The 21931-nt window shown below is 34.0% G+C and overlaps 2 protein-coding genes across 9 annotated transcripts; both read right to left on the bottom strand.

The window, feature by feature from the left end:
• Positions 1-1919: 1919 nt before the first annotated feature.
• LOC132179255 (protein FAR1-RELATED SEQUENCE 3-like) lies at positions 1920-6715 on the bottom strand. 6 transcript variants are annotated; one of them, XR_009439902.1, is made up of 4 exons: positions 6387-6563; positions 4441-5803; positions 3031-3593; positions 1920-2162 (listed from the first exon to the last, which is right to left on the bottom strand). XR_009439902.1 is itself a non-coding variant. In XM_059591962.1 (4 exons), exons 3-4 carry the CDS (start codon positions 4990-4992, stop codon positions 3381-3383), a joined length of 765 nt encoding a protein of 254 aa, XP_059447945.1. In that variant the 5' UTR covers positions 4993-5803; positions 6387-6507; positions 6572-6715; the 3' UTR covers positions 2371-3380. The 6 variants fall into 6 exon arrangements, 3 of the variants coding, with proteins under 3 accessions (XP_059447945.1, XP_059447923.1, XP_059447936.1); XR_009439901.1 differs by lacking the exon at positions 1920-2162 and adding an exon at positions 2371-2880; XR_009439903.1 differs by lacking the exon at positions 1920-2162 and adding an exon at positions 2371-2845.
• A 1118-nt stretch (positions 6716-7833) lies between these two features.
• LOC132179237 (protein FAR1-RELATED SEQUENCE 5-like) lies at positions 7834-12237 on the bottom strand. 3 transcript variants are annotated; one of them, XM_059591911.1, is made up of 4 exons: positions 11947-12237; positions 10568-11114; positions 8888-9122; positions 7834-8506 (listed from the first exon to the last, which is right to left on the bottom strand). In XM_059591911.1, the coding sequence occupies exons 2-3, from the start codon at positions 11108-11110 to the stop codon at positions 8919-8921; spliced, it is 747 nt and encodes a 248-aa protein (XP_059447894.1). In that variant the 5' UTR covers positions 11111-11114; positions 11947-12237; the 3' UTR covers positions 7834-8506; positions 8888-8918. The 3 variants fall into 3 exon arrangements, with proteins under 3 accessions (XP_059447894.1, XP_059447902.1, XP_059447912.1); XM_059591919.1 differs by having other exon boundaries at positions 7834-8367; XM_059591929.1 differs by having other exon boundaries at positions 7834-8270.
• Positions 12238-21931: the final 9694 nt, after the last annotated feature.

Raw genomic sequence — 21931 nt, 5'->3', positions numbered from 1 at the left:
CGGATTTTCAAAACCCACTAACCGCTAACCGCAACCGCCTAGGCGGTTAGCGGTTTTTACTAACCGCTTTCAAAGCGGTTTGAAAGCGGTTAGGCGGTTAGACGGTTAGCGGTTAACGGTTATAGAGGTTAACGGTTAGCGGTTGCGGTTAGGCGGTTTTAAATTTCACCCCTAGCAGCAGTAGCCGGCGTTGGTGCGTGGCGGAACGAAAACCGGTTGAGGAGAGTAGACCTAAGTTTGAAGACCTAGATCTAGAATCCCACTGATCTCAAAGAAGAAATGAGCGGCATAGCACGTTGGAAGAGGCCGAAGTTGTTGGGCTGGTCGAAGAACACCTAAAAACAGCAAAAAACAAAAAAACAAGAAAAAAAGCAGAAGGGGAGGGGGAGGATAGGAGCTTGGAGTAAAGGAGGGAGTAGATCTGCTCCCTCCTCTCAGATCTGGTTTTTCTTTGGATTTATATTCTATTACCCAATATTTGTTATTAATCTTTCAAACATAATTTATTCTATTTGTTAACTTAATTATAAAGTCGGAGCATTACAATAGCCATAGGAAATACATAAGAATGAGAAAAGTAGAGAGTAAGAGAGATAGGATACGACCTAGTGTTTGCGGAGCTGCTAGGATGATTTCACCTTATATAAGCGACTAAACTGTCAAACAGTGGTTCACATGGTAGGTAGGTGAGGAAAAGATGGGTTGCTCAAAATGGCAATGCTTGGGGTTAATCCCCTTTACTCTTTTATCCTAAAACGTGCAACACCACATGAAGGTGATCCAGACCTTATGTAGGCATTAATGGCTGAAAATGACTAATAGTAGGGGATTAGTTAACATTCCACCGATGCCTCAAGAAGAGGCTAAATGATGGATTGCTCAAAATGGTAATATTTGAGGGTTATATATATATATATATTGGCCGAAAGAGGATGACAGAAACCACCCTAAGCTTAGGGTTGATTCCACTCTCAACCTTTAGGGGTTGGTTCTAGGCCGGCTAGAGGGAGGTGGCCCAGGCTTTTATGGATGGTTTGACCACTTTTTTTTTTTTAAAAAAAAAAATTACATATGTATATCATTTCAAATTTTCTTTAAAATTTTAAAATTTTCTTAACTAGATTCGTGGCAACGCCGTTGAAAGTATAACAAAAGATGAATAAAAAGATCTATTTAACAATGTTTCTACCCTTAAGAAGTAAATAAAATAAACCTTCTTCGACCAAGGGCTTAACTAAGGATTTAAGAAATTTGGTCATGATGACTTAACAATTTACAAGCCCATGGATACTCTAAAACCAAGGACATTGAAGCTCACCTTATAAATGAACAAAAAAAAAAAAAAAAACATATTACTAGTTAAGAGGAAATGATTTGATAAAAAGTAATACCTCAAAAACTTCAATGGCATTTTTTTTTTTCCAATTATTTTGTCAAATTGAAGGAAAACCTCATTTTACATATATACCGACAAACCTAATGCCATAAAAAATATTGGGATTTAAGTCTAAAAATGCTATCGATCTTGTCGTTGAAGACATAATAGGGAGGACTGAAGAGTAATTCTATTCATCATCCTATTATCCTCTTCTCATCTCTTCAAAGTTGATGTGACGTGATTCTCTCAAACCAAAAACTAATCATCATGCACCAAATACTATGAAAACATGCCACATCAACTCCGGAAGATGAGAAATAGATCATAGGGTGATATATAGCATTATTCCATGATAGGAGCTATAGGACCTATCCCATACGCCGGATGACCACCAAGGGACCTAATAATAATGATGTTAGGTAACCTTTGTTGAGTATTTTTCTGTTTCTTTTTCTATATCACAAAAACTTATTATAAATTCCAAAAAGAACATTTTATCAATCATAACTCTATTAAATTAAGAAACTACAAAAGAAAACAAAAATACACTAGCAAGTAAATTGTTCCACATATAGAAACACAAGGACAGACATGCACAAAATGTACATTTGATATTTGTAATCTCCCATATTATACGCTTAAGGTAACACCTCGGATTTTGGTAACCATTTACACACCGTCACCAAACCGGTTTGAGACTCAGTGAAAGAGTCCTATTTCCTTAGGACCTACTTGGATTGTTCTAACTTCTACTTTTGCAAATAGGCTGCCACTGTCAGTAAATCTACAAAAAAATAAAATTATAAATTAATCAAAAACAACAAGGAAACGAAGAGAGATTTTTTTACTAGAAGATTTTTAAGTGAACTCATGAAGGCAATTTATTTATTTATTTATTTTGATAAGTAATGTTGAAATAAAACAAAAGCGCAAAGGGGCGCAACCCAAATATATGGAAAGTATAAAGAGAGAACGCCTAAGAGGAAAAAAAAAAAAAAAAAAAAGTCAGAAAAACTAATCACTAATGGAGCTAACCAAGCGGCCTTCCAAGAGTAAAGAGTAAAAATGAAAAAATGAATAAGTTCATCTAAAGTCCTAGTGGAATTTTCAAAGTATCTAGCATTTCTTTCGCTCCATAAACACCACATAAGACAAAGAGGAATCATCTTCCACACAACCGCACTTCGAGAATGCCCTCCCGTCCACCAGCAATCAAATAAGTCCCTTACCCTGCAAGGCATAACCCAAAGCAACCCGAACCGACTAAAAATAGTATGCCAAAGAGTACTTGCAATCTTGCAGTGAAGAAGTAGATGATCGACTGACTCTCCGTTCTTCTTACACATATAATACCATTCCACTACCACAATGTTCCTCTTAACGCTAATTATTGTGAGTCAGAATTTGCAATTTATATTTGTCAATACAAAGTGCAATAATACCCAGTTTAGCATTTACAAGAACATCCTGTCACATGCAAAATTGTACCATGATCAACCTCACTGCAGTGGACAAGGGAAATTAGACAAATTTCTGTGTCAACATATTTAACATGTAAACATGCAGGTACATCAATGGACAAACAATTGTACAACTTCTTAAAAGAAAAAAAAAAATATAGTTTGTACATAAGAATGATAGAATGCTTATACCTTTCTCGGCTCTACGGCTGAGACAATATACCCCTTTTCTGCAGATGATGATTCAACATTTCTCCAAGAAGAACAAATTACCCATACAACACTGCAATGACTGTCATGAGAGTAAGCACCTTGAGCCAGGACATCTCACACCAGTTGCTGATTTGCTCGGATAGAGATATTGACATTGAGGGCCTTGAGGACCTTAATCTTTCTCCACTTCAATGATTAATTTAACTCAAAGCATAAGTGAACAAAGAAAGTTAATGAACATGTGGCTCATAGAAATGCATATGGGGCTTAATCAACACATCAAAGAAAATCCAGGATTGAGGGAAGATACAGTACAAGCTGCACTAACTCTATCCACTATCCGAGTCCAGTTGTTCATCCTCGATGTCTTTTATGCTTTGAACTATATCAGCAACCTTTTTGGATATGTGTTCTGTGTGTTTTTCCAAATCTTTCAAAATCATATTTAACTGTTCTTCATATGCAGCACACTTTCGCTTACACTTTTGCCTCTCATTATACAACTCAAGGGATAGTTCCCGGATTCTCTTATCTTTCTCGTCCTGCAAAAAAGGTGAATAGTCACATTACATATGACATTGTAATGACTGATATTATTCATAATACAAGAAAGAAAAGTAAAAGTTAAAACTTTGAACAAAACAAATAGCAAATGCGATTTCCACTCCGGTAGTAAGATAGAATTGACACCGAGCATGTACCAGATCACATCAATATTCACAGATTCTTGCTAGTTGTAACATAATAATTCACATTGCAAGCATGTTAGTCAAGTCTCTTGAGTTTCTACTTGATTGTCTCAACATTCCCCAATTGTTAACCTCAGTGACTTAGAGCGGAATTAAGCTTGTGACCCTCATATGACTATTTCATCCTATTCTGTTTCTTTAAAAAAAAAGTTCCAAAAGATTTTCAGTGACTCATACAAAACAGGCGTAGCTCTTTTTGCACCAATATTTATTTATCTATTTTAAGTAATTGGCAAAAGCGAAGGAGAAACGAGAGATTCGAACTAGCAACCTCCGCTTCATGAGGCGCAACACCAAGATTTAAATTAAATTCATGATGTAGACTGACAGTGGCTGACCCAATTCCAAAAGCCAAATTGAACTGTTCAATTTTCCTAGGATATACTGAAATATAAAGAAAAGAAACTTTAGGTGAAACTATAACTATGGCCTTCATGTAGGTTTGGGCTGTAATTGGTTTCAACTGTAATGGCTAACACACAGCAAGACCAGGCTTGAAAAGCTTTGTGCCTGGTAATAACCCTGTCACTATAGCGCATTCAAAAACTTGGATCAGCAAACAACTGTAACAAGCAACATTGTCTAGAATTAAGTACTTAGATATTCAAAAAATAAATAAAAACAACAATCTCAAACATACCTCACTGACTAAGTGCTTTCCAGATCCCCGCCATGGGACTTTGCTGGGGTTCATTAGCTTATGATTATGTTCTTTCACAAATTTGGTGACAACCCACTTCATCCCATCTCTCAACGCCAGCCTTATCATTGCTTGACAGCCCTCTCGAGTAATAGGAGGTGGGGGTAGAACTCTGTCTTTTCTATAAATATACTTTTTTGCACGAAACCCTTCTTTCGAACAAACAAAATCTTGACCAATCACCTGATTGTTCACTCGTGATCGACGGTTATGGTGTATCCGTATAGTGAAACCGGTGCGGCGACCATAGGCAACATAAAATTCTCTAGCTTCGTCTCTTGAGTTGAACTCCATACCTATGTACGGTTCCAAAGCTCCCACATTCATGGGTAAATCTCCAACACACTGGTCTAGTACCCTGTCATCTTCTTCACTCACGCAAGAGTTCAACTTCTCTGGAAAGCCATCTTCGATCCCTCGATATGCTACAGTTTGCATATCTAAATCGCTTTCATCCAAGTCAAATCCATGAGATTGATGATCCATTATCATCCTACGGCAGAAATCAAACTGTCATTCTTCAAGTACACATCAAAAGCAAAATCACACCCAACAAAAACCTTTCTACTGTTGATTTCTTGAATGATATGAGCAAATTAAGGCTAAGCAAACAATCTTCAAATGGTGAAAATTGACAATTCCAGTAATAGCAGTAAATTTTGGAAAGAGAAGTGGGAAACTCACGGGGAAAAAGGGTACGTTGGAGGAAGTGCTAGGGAAGGGATTGGGAAATGGGGAAACCCAACCCTAGATTGGGATCGAGCTCCGCAATGGTGGTGGACTTGTGGGTAAGTCGGCTTCGATCGTTTATTTGGGATTTCGTTTTGGGAGTTGAGGATGGAGAACCGGTGGGGTCAATCCGAGTCCGGTGTTGAAGCCCACTGCAGGTGAGTGATAGAGCACCAAGTCAAATGGCTCTGGTTTTTCATCCTTCTGGTCTATTTGCATTTGGAGGATCTAAGCCCATAAAGCCAATTAACCAAATTGACCTCCATGCTGCTATGATCCACACGAGAAATAATGAACCTTACTGTAGATTTGTTATCCCCGTTAAGAATGGCTAAACATCTATCACATTAACCAAATGGAACTCAGGTTCCTTCATCCCCGCCAAACAAGATGATCGGCACAACAAACAGCAGAAGGTTGGGCCCGTTCTTGGATAATGCAAGAAAATGTCACACCAAAAGGTGTCTTAACCTCTTTGATGACATACCATGAAATAATTAAGCAGCCCGTTATATATGCTAAAGTCTGAAGTTCCCATTATGTGCCACTAGTGCATGTGGCCACCAATGCACATCTACATAGATAATAGAAGAATCAGCTTTCAGTTCCAAATGGCTTTTACCAATATGTTCACCTTAAACACAGAAAACATGATGGGAACATCTCATATAATAACTGATTTCATCTATGCATAATTCATCTCAGTTCATGAAACTAAATTAGTAGAAACAAACAATTAAAGTTTCAGAAATTCGGTTGGATGTGGCGTCAACTAAAGTAGAAGTAATTACAGAAAAACTCTTCTAAACCAGAACTAAACCAGCAGACTAATACTCACATTATTTTTTTTCAAGCAAATTCAACCAAACATTAAGAATTTCAGCTTCTCTTTCAATTGCAAACAAATCAGGTACTCAACATTTTTCAAGAATTTCAACATGTCCTTCAATGAGCTTCGGTTACTCCCAAACAATCAAGGTGTTTCATGCAAAATTCTACCATAACCCAATACACACACACACGCAGATGAACTCCAAAAAAGAAAAAAAGAAAAAAAAATTCAAATATGCAGAGAATGAGTTTTGGGTTCTACTTCTAAATCTCCCAATTTCTTAGACAATAAACTAAATCCCCAATCAGGCAGCAGGAACCCATACCCATTCAGAGATCGACCCAAACCCAGCAACAACATCCCAATTTGAAACAAACTTCATGATGTTCCATGGAGTTTTCGGTGTAGAATCAATGCTCCACAATCCACAGAAAAAATTGCCCAATCTAATAATACCTCAAAATCAGCACAGAGAATCTGAGAGAGAGAGAAGGGAAAGGGGGAAAATACCGGACTCCGGAGGGAAGAGAGAGCTGTGACGTTAGAGGGAGAGAGGAAATATGTTGACCATCCGATTAAATGAAATTGCATCGGGACCGTTAAAGTCAGCAGAGAGAAACCGAGCTCACGGGTTGAAGACCATGGGTAGCGTTAGCTTGCATTGATTTCTATCCCCGGCCCTAAACAATCAATTTTGTATTATATTCATTTTAGTTCGAATTCCCAACACATGCTTTTCCAATTTTCTTTTGTTTTCTAGACATAATTTCAATTTTTTTTTAAAAAAAAAAAAAAAATATCCGTATTTTTGAGAACAATAAAAAGAAAGTTAAAAAAGAAATAGGAACACCCAATTGGTAATGCTTTTCAATGGTGCTTTTTGCTTTTTAATTGCAAATTTGTAATGTAAGATAAAAGTGAAACCAATTGGTAATGCTTTTTAGATGATGCTTTTTGCTTTTTGATTGTAATTGTTGATTGATACTTTTAATTTTTTGCTAAAAAGTAAAAAGCCGTCTATAAAAATTATTAGCAAACGAGCCCTTTCATAGTAACACCACCATTCTAAAAACTCTTTCCTCACTTGGTGGTGGCACAGATAATGAGTTTCAAATCATATATATATATATATATATATATATATATATATTTTGGCATAGAGAGTGTCCAAAATTGCAACACATGTCCTAAACTCATTCTTCTTTTTCTTTTTTGTGAGTGTTTAGGATTTTTTTTTTTTTTTTTTAATTAAATGTCTTAACTCTCTCCCATAATTTTATGTCATTAATTGATTTCCTTCGAAATGTTGGGAATTAATTTTTTTTTATTTATTTATTTATTTTTTCCTAATCCGGTTCAATAATGCTCTAGTTTATAATTAGTTTAGCAAACTGTGGTGATCAACCCTGAAAAAAATTGACATGCTTTTTCCCAAACTGTTTATTCCAATATTCTGGCATATAATTGCATTATCAAAGATGTCTAGATCCACATAAGTGTATCCAATATTATGGGATAACAATTTATAGTTCCAAATGTAATTTAATCAAAAGGTAAGCAGCCTAACTATCATCATCAAATCTAAATGTAAAAACTACAAGTTCTTTTTTTTTTTTTCTTTTTTTTTTTTTTTTAAAGAAGAAGATGAAGAAGTTGTAGAAAAAGACATGGTTAAATAACAAGCTTTTGCACAACACAGGGTAAAAAATTAAAAATTAAAAAATTAAAAAAATTAAAAAATAAAGAAGAAGACAAAAAATTTGCAAGGGTCATTAAGATAAACTCTTCACTTGTTTATTAGTTTCTCCAAAGAAGTCAAATTTTGTTTGTAACATTTGGGAGGCCCACGACCCTTTCAGCTCTTAATACAAATAGCATTACTAATACTTGACATTTGTTGTCAGCAGAGATGTAGGTTGATGAAACTGAATGAAAGGAAAGAATGAAAAAGACCTTTCAAAAAGATAGTGAGAGAGAGAGAGAGAGAGAGAGAGAGAGAGAAGATAAAGAGGGTCTTGTACACCTACATGGATGAAAATATATAAAATGTCACTGCATGTTCTGGCACATTATACCAATGTCATCTTAAAGAGTCTTTGATTAGAGCCATCAGCTGCTACCACCCTGTGGATGCTAGAAAGAACGTGGAAGAAAAAAAGAAACATCTTGCATCAACTTATCCCACCAGTGAGGAGATCATGGATGGTATCTGCAGTTCATCACCACAGAACATGGCAAAGAACAATGTAGAGGTTATAATCTAATCATGCTCACCATAGGATCCACCAACTCAGATAAGTACTTGCCTGAAATACATCTGATGTTAAAATTGTCCAAGGCTCGAACCGAATTACTCTCTACCGAATGGGTAACAAGAAACTATAGTAAAATCGAAATATGCATATATGAATCAGGCAGCTGGTTGCTTTCTTTGCTTCTGTGGCACTTGAGAATCATCATAAAAAAAAAAAAAAGCAACGTTGTGAAAAAATAGCTAGTGGCAGTCACTAAAATGTTCTCCAGTATTCTACACACAAATCAATGGAGATAACTGGTATAATCCAAATCTCAACAACCTAGTCAGTCCAACAATTCTACTACAATGCTTGAGCATGCATTTTTACAGAGCATTAAAAAAAAAAGGCCTTTTTCTACATATCGTTAAGAGGTTATTGTTGCATGAAAAAACAATTTTTGTGCAGGACTTTATTCAAGTGTAGACACCTAACATAGAAGCAGAGACAACAATATGAAGTGATTAAAAAGTTGCATTAAAGGAACTTATTCATTTAATCAGAGAAATCAGATGCAGATGCAACTTCTCACATTTAATAACAGAGATGGTTCAAATGACACTCTAATCAGATTGTGCACTGTCTTGCTCCTCAGCTTCAAGTTCTCCTATGTTGTTAGTTACCACTTCAGCTTTCAATGACAGCCTTTGAGTATGCTCCTCAATATATTTCAAAACTACCTGTAGTTGCTCCTGATAAGCTGCAGATTTCTTTTTCTCACGATGCAGCTCCATGGTTAGTTCCCGTACTTTTAAGTCTTTCTCATCCTGCAAAGAGAGAGATTAGATATACCAGACCCTGTGGAATTGGAAGCTTATACAAAAAGTACAGGAATAGTTAAATTCAGAACAGAGGAATTTTAGCAAAAAACAGCATGACAAGATAGTTATTTGGGGTTGAGCTCATAACTTGATTGGTCCCATCAAGCACATCTTGTACTTGGTAGGGATCATAGCCACCCAACTCATGGACGAAGAAGAAAATGGGTAGGGAATGGTTCAGAGCATCAAACCAGAAGCACATATGAAGGGAGGGAGGGAGCGGCAGATACTCACCAGTTCACCAAAAGTAGCAATTTTCTCAAATCTTTTTCATTCATTTATTATCTATTTCTTAACTTTCTAAAGCAATCCATTTTTTAGGCCACTAGAACTTTGAACCATGGGCATCATCTTTGGTTACAATGTTGCTATCTTCTTTAATGAAATGATTATAAGGGTCAGATGCCCTCAAGGCATGGAGGGTTGGAAGCTCAGCCCAGCCGCGGAGGTGGGGTAGAGACCCACTTCTGGGTGGACAACCCACCCCAGAAGACCCATTTTCAAGTATTTCACCTTGAAAAGTGCGTTAGTGGTAGGGGGGTAACATCTGAAAAATGTTGTGTTTTAAAATCCATTTGATAACAGAGCAAAGAAAAGTGCTAGTTTTTTCCTAATTGCTTAAACACTCATCCCTTTCATTCCCATATAACCCAATTTTTCTATGTGTTTAATGCTTTCATACGTGCTCAATTTGCCCCTATATATTACTAGAGCTGGAAATTAATAAATAAAAATTAATTTAAAATAAGTTGGCCAATTCCCACCCCCAAAACCCCAAACCCCAGGAAAAATGTGACCAACTTAGAATATCATCTCAGAACAATGGGTCAACCATTTGAAGTAAATTATGCATGAAACTAGATACAATTGCAAGGGTATACAGATGCTATATTTGAGGTTGGCAAACTTAAAGACCAACTCAAATTCTAGAAACAACCCAATTAGTTTAGACCATTGGCAAGTCACAGTTAGTTATTGCTAACTTTAACCAGAAGTTAACACAGATAACTAAGTTTGTTTCAGATGTTCATTGATTTCAAGTTTCTAGCATAAAATCCATCGCAGGACAGTTTTGAAACACCAATCACATGTATTTTTACTTCATTCAGTCACTTTCTTTTTATTTTTCTTGCAAAATTTGTTGTTTGGAATTGGAATTACTCCTATATATGAGGTACTAAAAAATAAAACTGAACTTGTAATGACGAAACATATTACACAATGCATGAATTAACAATGAAATTGTAGCCAATTCATATCTAGTTTTGTTTTTCAATTCTTAGATCTCACATATGTCAAATATCAATGAAATTAGTAATTCTTTTCTCAAGAACTCCTACAAACAGTCTAGCAAAAGTTCTCACAATATTCTTAATCCTCTACAAACGTACCTCACAAAATGCTATCCTATGAGATCGTCGAGGAGGAATTTTGCTGGGATTCAATTCATGATTATGCTCTTTTACAAAACCATATATAACCCACTTTCCCCCATCCTTGGCAGCTATCCTCATCATTGCGTTGCATCCCTCTCTAGTGGCTCGCCGTGATGGAAGAATTCCGTTTCGTCTATTTGCATACTTTTCTATGCGAAAACCTTCTTTTGAGCAAACAAATTCCCGACCAATTATTGAGTTATCTTTAAGTGATCGACGTGTACGATTATTGCGTATGGTAAATCCCATACGCCTGCCGTACATCTCATAAAATTCTCTAGCATCCTCTGCTGATTCAAACTCCATGCCGACAAATGGTTCTAAAGGTTCCAAATTTAGAGGAAAAATTTGAAGGGATGGTTGAATCATGTTATCATTTCCATCCAGATCATCTGATAACTCATCATCTGCTGCATCATGGCCATCAAAAGTTTCCGTTAGCCAACACCTATAATTTCTGTTTGATTTGAACCCTTGACCAGAAGTGCTTGCCATCATCAACCTACCAGAAAATGAGACAAGTTTATGAATTAAGCAACATCATATGTGTTTAGGTGATTCAAGACTCATCTGCTACCTTCTCAGCTACTAGCCAACAACACAAATCTCATGACCCAATCTGATCCCGTGATCCAAGGAGATTGACTGCATTGACTACTCAACTATTCACAGAAAACATGTCTCCATGTTTTCTGTGAACAGTAGCCTCTACATACAGCCTCCCTTTTCCAGCTTTTGAGGTTCAATGACTACTCTGCACAGCCATCCTACTTGACAGCCTTAGTTAGGAGTCTTCTCCAATTTCCTTAATTAGTTATCCTTGTTTTACGTTACTGTAAATCTTCCTTAACATTTTTCTCTTTCGGTTCTCTTTGTAAGTATCTATGTAACAAGAGCTCTTAGCTCATTTGACTATAAATACATGGTACTCTTACTGTTTTGGATTAAGTTAACCAAAACAGTTTCTCTCAAACTTTCATGGTATCAGAGAAAATTGGCTAACGCCTTTCTTCCTAAACTTGGTTTTCTCTCCTTCTGGTGACAGCACCGCCTGTGTGGGCTTATCCCACAGCCCACACTGGCAGTGCCTTGAGGAAGCTCTACAAGAGCTGTTCTTACCATTTCCTGCTCTTTCAGACCTTTTGTCAAACAACTCATCTTCACCTTTTGTTTCTCCAACCACACAAATTGTTCTAACACCTCATCTGCCAACTCTTTTACACCCAACGCCACATAGGCATTTCTCCAAAGCTCTCCCAAATCACCATTCTCTTCCACAAAAATAAAAAATTACAAAATTACAAAAAAAATTAAAAATCATTTATCTTGCTTACCGGTGGTTTATCTTCCTCCAGATCCCTTGTTTTTTCTTTTACTCTCCATCAACAGCCACTCGCTTCCTTGTTTGAAGAGATCACTTTTGTCATGCCATCCTTAGAAGAGGTAGTGCCCTTCTTCTTGGACCCACTCTCTTCTTCTCTACAAAGAAGAAGACACGTCCAGCAGCCCAACAATATGATCTCTCTGTCTCTCTATGTTTCGCTCAGAGTTTTGGGAACTTGTTTTCTTGAAAAGCCTGCACTTCTCTTTTCTTCTCGCACAGAGCACAGCAAGAGGGTAGCCATCTCTTTTATTTATCTAGTTTTACTGCATGTTAGTGACATGTGCACCAGTATTTCAAAATAAATAAATAAATTAAAAAACTAAAAAGGAAACTTCACTAAGTTCCTATGAATTTTCCGCCGATTTTACAGACCTTCTTTGAACTTCTAAATCTCTCATTTTAGACTCCTGAACTTCTATTTTCTCTAACTTCGGACCCCTCTGTTAGTTTTCAACGTTAAAGTCAAACAGTCTAACTTTTTATGCCCATTATACCCCTACCAACCCACTTAAAATTCCGAAAATGCCCAAAACTACAACACCTACCCCAGCCCAAAACGACACCGTTTTGGGCATTAATTTTTTTTTCTTTTTTAAAAAAAAAAAAAGAAAAGAAAATGCAAAATATTAAAAATATTGAAAAACTTAAAAACTAAAAAAAAAAAAAAAAACTAGCCCAAAACGATGTCGTTTTGGGCATTAAAGTCAACAATTTTTTTTCTTTTTTCTAAAAAGGGCAAAATATTTAAAAAGATAAAAAAGATAAAAAGATAAAAAATCGGTTGGCCAAAATGGGGTGGCCGAACCACCCCATTTTTGGCCAGAGGAGCCACCCCCATGGCCGGTATGGGTGATCCGGCCCCCCCCAAAAGGCCAAAAAAAAAAAAAAAGGGTTTTGGGATGGGTTTGGTTTTTGGGGGTGGTCCGACCACCCCCAAAAGCCCCAAAGCCATTCCCCCTTTTCTTTTTTCTTTTTTTGGGGTGGCTGGACCACCCCCTTGGCCATGGGGGTGGTTCGACCACCCCAGACCGGCTACCATGGCGCCATCCCAATTTTTTTTTCTTTTTTTAATATTTTGCTTTATCTTTTCTTTTTTTTAAAAAAAAAAAAAAAAAATTAATGCCCAAAACGACATCGTTTTGGGCTGGGTGGGTGTTGTAGTTTTGAGGCCCAAAACGGTGTAGTTTTAATGTAGGGGGTATAATAGGTATAAAAAGTCAAATCGTTTAATCTAACGTTGAAAACTAACAGAGGAGTTCAAAGTGAGAGAAAATGGAAGTTTATGGGTCTAAAATGAGAGATTTGGAAGTTCATGGGAGGTCTGCAAAATCGACCAGAAGTTTAGGGGGGCTTAGTGAAGTTTCTCCTTAAAAAAATAAACTTCACTTTCGACCCATGAATTACCGTGCATTTTGACAAGCCTCCTAAACTTTAAAACTTTTTAATTTGAACTTCTGAACTTTCAATTGCAATCAATTTATTTCCCTTTGTTAGATTTTAAACGTTAAAAGTGAGAGAATGACGTTTATATCCCTAAAATTTTTATAAAATTCCAAATTTACCTTTAATTCCAAAACGTCTTTTTTTAGAAAAAAAAAAAAAAAAAAACGAAAATCAGAGATATTTTGATCTTCTTAGGTACTGTTGTTAGAAGTTAACGGCTAAATTTGACGGAGGACTTTAAATTAACTGCAATTAAAAGTTCAGTGGTACAAATTGAAAGATTTTGAAGTTTGATGAGCTTATAAAAAACGCGCAATAATTCAAGGGTATAAAGTAAAGTTTAAAAAAAAAAAAAAAAAAATTGCCCAAGAGGCATCACTTGGCCAATAGTTTAGCCTTCTTCTTTGGATCCGGATAACGGACAGGAGAATATCCAGTTAATGGCAAGGCCATAAATGGGACATATGTCCTTTTAATAAAAATAAAATAAAATATTATATATATTTTAAAGATAATTAAAAAAACAAAATAGTAAAAATTAAAGGGTGGCCCCAGTTGGGGCTAGGGGTGGTTCGACCACCCTTAAGGACCAAATCAAAAATAAATAAATATATATATATATATATATATATATATATATATATATAGAGAGAGAGAGAGAGAGAGAGAGAGAGAGACAAGAATATACATAATGAAAATAGGATATATGAAAATAAGTACTTACGAAAATATGATGCTGTAAAATTAGCTTGAAAAAACTTTCATTGAATGAAATATTCTGTAATACATGGATGAAACTCTGATATACATTTTTGTGAGATTTCACTAATGATCAGAGAGGGAGAAGAGAAAAGAGTGTTCTGAAATCCGGAAGAAACGACTTCATTTTGTATTTTTTTTTCTTTGAATCTTTCAATTTTTTGTAAGGAGATATCACTTAATGGCTGTTATTCAATTCTTTTGTTTTTAATTTCTTCTTTTAGGGAGTTCAAATGTTTGCTCTTCTTCTATAAAATGTTAATTGTTTTAAAAATTGAAACATCTTTTTTAACATATTGATGTCTTTAGCATGGGGTTTTTTAAAGAATTTAAATTTTATTTTTTCTCCTAAGACTTTTGTGGTAATTCCTTTGTAATCTGTAGTAAAATGATACAAAAGACATAAAAAGGGATTTAGACAACTTGTAATCTATCTGCATTTTACTGCAATTAGATAATGATAAATGTTCTGTAGTTTTTGAATAATATTTAGTTGGTATCATTCCTTCTTGAATACAGTTTAAATTTGCACCTGAGTTTATCAAGGCTATAACTTCAAACTCAAACTCGTTGTTAATAATAATTGTTACTTTAGAGTTCCATTTTTTTAAAAAGGATTCTATCAATTATATTTAAGTATTTTTCATCTATAGTTTCTTTGAAGATTAAACTTTTAGTTGAAGATTTTGTAGATTTCTCATCTTCTGAGTCTTATTCACTTTCAGATTGACTCTATTCAGAAATTTTTTTATTAATCTTTAAAATCATTACTTCTTGTTCCAACTCTTTGTTTTTTGGCTTTTAAGTCTTTTATTTCTATTTTGATTTGATTTACTTTATGTCGTAAGTCTTGGATGGTTACTTCCCTTTGTTTTGATTTAAATCTGTTGATGATTTTATCAATACTAATTTGTGGTTCTGTAATTTTTGTTGGTCCATTTTTTGTTTCATTTTTTATTACAGTTAACAGGATGGGACTGTAATGACTATAAGTAAACCATTTACTTTAAACCTCCAACCCTTAATAAAAAACTACAATTCTACCAAGAATGCAGGAAAAAAAAAAAATAAAAATATATAAAAATATAAGTTAAAATATACAAAAGAACAAAAAATAAAATTTTTTGCAGGATGGGAAAAATTTATGAACAAACATAAGTTACATATAAAATTATTTCAATTTATAAAAATTTATGAAATTAAAAAATTAAACATGTTAACTAAGTGGGAAAAAGAAGATAAAACTATAACAGAAGCAAGTCACCCACCAAAAGAACCGATCTTTATTAAGTTCAAAGGATCAAAATTTTAGCCTCTCATTTTAAAACTTCCAGAGATGAAGAAATAAAAAAAACTCATGGAACAAAACAATTATACAAACCAAAGCCTTATAACCATAGGAAAACAATTAGACCGAATAGAAGACAAAATTAAGGTAACAACACCTCCAACTAAAACTCAAATTGAAAAGAAAAAACTCCATTACGAACAACCCCTCTTAAAAATTTCACAACCCAAAGCATTAAATCTAAAAAATAAAGAAGAAACATGTCTTGAAAAGGTCAATAACATGCTAAAACCCCTTGAAAATGTAAAAAATGAAGCCTCAACCTCTAAAACTATCCAAGTCATTAAAAAAGATAAACAAGTAATCACATATGAAACAACAAGTGAAATTCAAAGTTCAGAATCTGAACAAACTATAGATCATGAAATACAACAAATTGAACAACAACTCAATGAATTCCAAGTTAATAAAATCATTAGACCAACAAGTAACACCCACAATTGGTATTCTAGGCTTACACCACCAAACATTCAATATGAAGAAAGAAATGTTTTTAACCAATTCTTAGTCTCTTCTGATAAGATCTATGAATAGAATCTTGATGGTTTATCCGAACAAAAAATTTTAAACAAACTACAGCACATGTCAATGGTTACTAATAATTACATTATTAATTCAAAAAAAATCTAATGCAGAAATTGTAAATATTTTAACCTTAGGATTTACGGGAACTTTAAAAGCTTGGTGGGAAAAATACCTAACTAAAACAAACCGTAATGAAATAAAATATGCCGTTCGGAAAGATGAAGAAGGAATCTCAATTTATGATGAAGCACATAACAGGCGAATCCTCGATGGAATTAATATTTTAATTTACACCATAATGAAACATTTTATAGGAATCCCAAGTAATGTTACAGCTATAATTCATGACCAACTAAGTAACCTTAGGTGTCCAATATTAAGTGATTTTAGATGGTATAAAGATGTTATTATGTCAAGAGTAATGTTAAGAGATGATTGTAAAAATGCTTTCTGGAAAGATAAATTTATCAATGGTCTACCCAACCTATTTGTCCATAAAATTCGTGAAGAATTAAGTAATAAAATTGGAATTATAGAATACGATAATCTCACGTACGAAGACATCATAAGTACAATAAGTAAAATAGGATTAAAAATAAAAATTTGAACAAAGAAAAAAGAGAAACAAAATATTAAATGAGAAATTTTTGTGAACAATATGGTTTACCTCCTATACCACCTTCTAGAAGAAAACATAAGGATAAATATATAAAAACTAGAAAACATTACAAAAAGAATTACAGAAAAAAAAAAAACAAAAACTTTGAACCAAATGAATATTACAAGAAAATATTACAAAAAAACCCAAAAAGGAAAAATATGACAAAAAGAAAGTAAAATGCTTCAAATGTGGAAAGACAAGCCATTACAAAAATGAGTGCAAAGTAAAAGATAAAATCAATCAATTGAAAATTTCCAATAAAGAGAAAGAAGATTTGTATAAAATCCTAGAACTTCGAAATTCAGATTCTAGTGAAAATGAAGACAAAATTTTTAACACCTCAACAGATTACGAGTCAAACCAAAATTTTAGTAATTCAGAAATAGAACTCGGTTGTAAAGATTCAGGTTGTAAAAACAGAACTTAAGATAAATGTATTAACTAAACATGAAGAAATGCTAATCGATTTAATAGAAGGAATAGAAGACCCAGAAACTAAAGCCAAATACCTTAAAAAATTCAAGAGTAATTTAATAAAAAATGAAACCAAAAATGGACTAACAAAAATTACAGAACCACAAATTAGTATTGATAAAATCCTCAACAGATTTAAATCAAAACAAAGAGAAGTAACCATCCAAGACTTACTGCATGAAGTCAATCAAATCAAAATAGAAGTAAAAGACTTAAAAGCCAAAAACAAAGAATTGGAACAAGAAGTAATGATTTTAAAGATTAATATAAAAATTTCAGAATAGAGTCAATCTGAAAGTGGACAAGACTCAGAAGACGAGAAATCTACAAAATCTTCAACTAAAAGTTTAATCTTCAAAGAAACTACAGATGAAAAATACTTAAACATAATTGATAGAATAATTTTTCAAAAATGGAACTCTAGAGTAACAATCATTATTAACAACGAGTTTGAGTTTGAAGTTATAGCCTTGATAGACTCAGGTGCAGATTTAAACTGTATTCAAGAAGAAATGATACCTACTAAATATTATTCAAAAACTACAGAACATTTATCATCAGCCAATGTCAGTAAAATGCAGATAGATTACAAGTTGTCTAAAGCACATGTCTGCCAAGATAATGTTTGTTTCAAAACTTCATTTGTCTTAATAAAAAACATGTCTGACTCAAAGGTCATACTAGGAAATCTCTTTTTATGTATTTTGTATCCTTTTATTACAAATCACAAAGGAATTACCACAGAAGTCTTAGGAGAAAAAGTAAAATTTAAATTCGTTAAAAAACCCCATGCTAAAGACATCAATATGTTAAAAGATGTTTTAATTTTTAAAACAATTAACATTTTATAGAATAAGAGCAAGCATTTGAACTCTCTAAAAGAAGAAATTAAGAACAAAAGAATTGAAGAAAAGCTATCAAGTGATATCCTCTTACAGAAAATTGAAAGATTCAAAGAAAAAATACAAAATGAAGTCTGTTCTGATCTCCCCAATGCCTTTTGGCATAGGAAAAAGCATATTGTAAACCTCCCTTACGTAAAAGACTTCAGTGAAAGAAATATTCCTACTAAAGCTAGACCCATCCAAATGAGTCATGGCATAATGGAACTTTGTAAAACCGAGATTAAAGAATTGCTTAACAAAGGAATAATTAGAAAAAGCAAGCCCCCTTAATCTTGTTCAGCCTTTTACGTACAGAAAAATGCAAAATTAGAAAGAGGAACTCTAAGATTAGTAATAAATTGCAAACCTCTTAATAAAGTCTTAGAGTGGATAAGATATCCTATTCCAAAGAAAAAAGACCTGATAAACAGAATAAGTCAAGTCAATGTTTTTTCAAAATTTGATATGAAGAGTGGATTTTGGCAAATCCAAATCCATGAACAAGATAGATAAAAAACATCATTTGTTACACCATTTGGCCACTATGAATGGAATGGCATGCCCTTCGGGTTAAAAAATGCCCCAAGTGAATTTCAAAACATCATGAATGAAATCTTTGACCCTATAGCACATTTCTCAATTGTTTACATAGATGATGTCCTCATATTTTCAAAGTCAATTGATGAACACTGGAAACATCTTCATTCGTTTCTTAGTATCATCAAAGTTACTGGTTTAGTTGTTTCAACTACAAAATCAACTTGTTTCAAACAAAAATCAAATTTTTGGGATTCAACATCAGTCAAAGAATGGTTAAACCCATTGATCGGGCCATTCAATTTGCAGACAAATTTCCTTATGTCATCCTTGATAAAAACCATCTTCAAAGGTTTCTAGGATCTTTAAATTATGTTACTGACTTTTACCAAAATCTTAGAAAACATTGTAAACCATTGTATGATCGTCTCAAAAGTAACCCTCCACCTTGGACTGATCTTCATACTTCAATTATCCAAGAAGTCAAAAAATATGTCAAGACTTTCCCTTGTCTTGGCATTCCTAAAGTAAAAGCTTTCAAAATTGTAGAAACAGACGCCTCCAACATTGGATATGGGGGTATTCTCAAACAGAAAATCTCTTCAGATTCTCCTGAACAAATTGTTTGTTTCCATTCAGGAATTTGAAATTCAGCACAAAGTAATTATAGTACTATTAAAAAAGAGATTTTATCTATAGTACTATGCATCTCAAAGTTTCAAAGTGATTTGTTAAACCAAAATTCTTAATTCGAGTTGATTGCAAAAGTGCAAAACATGTCTTAGAAAAAGATGTTCAAAATATAGCAAGTAAACAGATTTTTGCCAGATGTCAATCAATTTTAAGTATTTTTTATTTTGAAATTGAATACATCAAGGGAGATCAAAATTCTATACCTGATTTTCTCACTCGTGAATTTTTGCAGGGAAAAGATGGCCGAAAAGCCACAATCAAGTAAAAACAAAAATAAAACATCTTCCATCAAGTCACAACCAAGTCATCATATAGTTTTGAGCCCATGACATGTAAACCCCTATGACACATGTTCACCCATTAACATGTTGAATAAGTTTCAGGTTCTTGGTTCTCCACGACCTACCTTTTCATCAACTTTAGCATCCCCAAGCCACCCGGACCCTTACCAATTGGTAGAATGTCCTACAGCAACCATTATCCCTACCCAACAGAACTCTTCAAAATTCATACAACAGCAAAAATTCTATACCAACCAACCAATTACCCATATCAATAGATCTAGGTTTGTCCAAAAAACCTATACAGAAAACCTGTTCTTTATAGAACATGACCAGCGTCACCTCAAGAATCCTTTGGATCTTATAAAGAATTATTTCCCTCCTAAATAGAATTTCATTCCATTTCACCCATCTAAATCAATTAATTTCTATAGAGACAGTTTACTCCAAACGGCATCAATTACCAAAAACTCAGTCCTAGGCAAATTTGATCTAGAACAGAAAGGAATAATCTTTGATAAAATGTACATCACAAAGATTATTTCAGCAAAATGGGGTAATCACCCATCTAATCTCAAAGTCCTACAAGGCCATCAAGTTCAATACAGCTACTTTGATTGCATTGAAGCATGGTCAAAAGTACTTCTTTATCAAAACAATAATAACAGTCACTCCTGGAATCTTTGTTTTGATAACAACTTCAACAGTCAAATCCTTTTATGGTTCAATAGATGGTGGCAAAATCATGGGATTACCCCTGAGATTTTACCTCCAGAGCTTGCAGATGCATTAAAACAGTTCTCTACAGCCTACAGAGTTAATGAAGCAGAAAGTCAATTTCCTTCCTTGCTCCATATGGCAAAAAAATATAAAAGCGCCTGGCTTTTCAAATGGGATTATGCCATTGACCAAGGAATTTGCAAAAGAAACAGATATGTCCGCTGGTGGGACAAATTTAACATTTAGAAAATACTTTCTTCAATATAAAGAGAATTCCCATCCTTCATAACTCAAAACCAATTCCTGGCAAATGGATAACATTTACAGACAGAAATTATAGCAGCCGTGGCTCAAGTCCAATGTAAAGAAGACCTTAAAGATCTTTGCAGAAGCCTTCTTCTTAAAGCTGAAGGGATTTAGGACCAAGGAGAACAATGCCTAGCTTTGTCCTCTTCAACAAACCAAGTACAACCTCTTTACCAAGAAGCCCAAGATCCTTATGATGTTGGTGAAGATTGAAGTCTGAAAAGCCCAAATACAACAAGAACTGTTCATCAAAAATTGAAGTCTAAAAAGCCCAAATACAGCAAGCACTATTCATCACTGTTTTGGCGGTCATTACTGTTCAGCACTGTTCATGTTGGTCAGCACTGTTCATCACTATTCATGTCAACCAGCACTATTCATCACTATTCATGTCGGCCAGCACTGTTCACAACACTGTTCATCAATGTTCATCCCGACAAGTCACTGTTCATTTACAGTATTCAACTTTTTATTTTTCTATTTATAGCATCCTCTGCTCATGTATCAGCAAGTCGGTTCTTCCAGATTTCCGAACACTCTTTTCTCTTCTCCCTCTCTAATCATCAGTGAAATCTCACAAAAATGTATGTTAGAGTTTCATCCATGTATTACAGAATGTTTCATTCAATGAAAGCTTCTTCAAGCTAATTTTATAGCATCATACTTTCGTAAGTACTTATTTTCATATATCCTATTTTTATTATGTATATTGAATTTATGGTTCCAATTGAAGTATCTTCAACATTTCATTTTCATATATATTTATGTTTATATCTTTGTGTATCCTTCTAGATATTCTGTTCATATTAAACCTAGAATCTTACAAGCAATTTCTGTTTAAATATATCACTATGTCTTTAATTCTTCTGCTTATGTTAACTCATTCTGCGAGTCCCTTCCTGGGTTCTTTTGGTGGGTGACTTTCTTCTGTTATAGTTTTATCTTCTTTTTCCCGTTGAGTTAACATGTTTAATTTTTTATTTTCATAAATTTTTATAAATTCAAAGAATTTATGAACAGAATATCTAGAAGGATACACAAAGATATAAACATAAATATGAATATGAAATGTTGAAGATACTTCAATTGGAACCATAAATTCAAGAATATTAATAATGAAAATAGGATATATGAAAATAAGTACTTACGAAAATATGATGGAAAATATGATGCTGTAAAATTAGTTTGAAGAAGCTTTCATTGAATGAAAGATTCTGTAATACATGGCTGAAACTCTAATTTACAATTTTGTGAGATTTCACTGATGATCAGAGAGGGAGAAAGATATATATATTTGGCCCTTG

Source organism: Corylus avellana, chromosome ca1 (assembly GCF_901000735.1).
Source record: "Corylus avellana chromosome ca1, CavTom2PMs-1.0".
Lineage (NCBI taxonomy): Eukaryota > Viridiplantae > Streptophyta > Magnoliopsida > Fagales > Betulaceae > Corylus > Corylus avellana.
The sequence above is the reverse complement of the archived record's forward strand: the minus strand, read 5'-3'. Positions and strand labels throughout refer to the sequence as shown.

Bases quoted from the DNA above. Each gene is read 5' to 3' on its own strand.
- LOC132179255 (XM_059591962.1), bottom strand. From the start codon at position 4,992: ATGATAATGGATCATCAATCTCATGGATTTGACTTGGATGAAAGCGAT. The intron at 3,594-4,440 runs GTATGTTTGAGA...CCTTTTTTGCAG, and splicing joins GAAAGCACTTAGTCAGTGAG to GACGAGAAAGATAAGAGAAT.
- LOC132179237 (XM_059591911.1), bottom strand. From the start codon at position 11,110: ATGATGGCAAGCACTTCTGGTCAAGGGTTCAAATCAAACAGAAATTAT. The intron at 9,123-10,567 runs GTACGTTTGTAG...CTCTCTTTGCAG, and splicing joins ATAGGATAGCATTTTGTGAG to GATGAGAAAGACTTAAAAGT.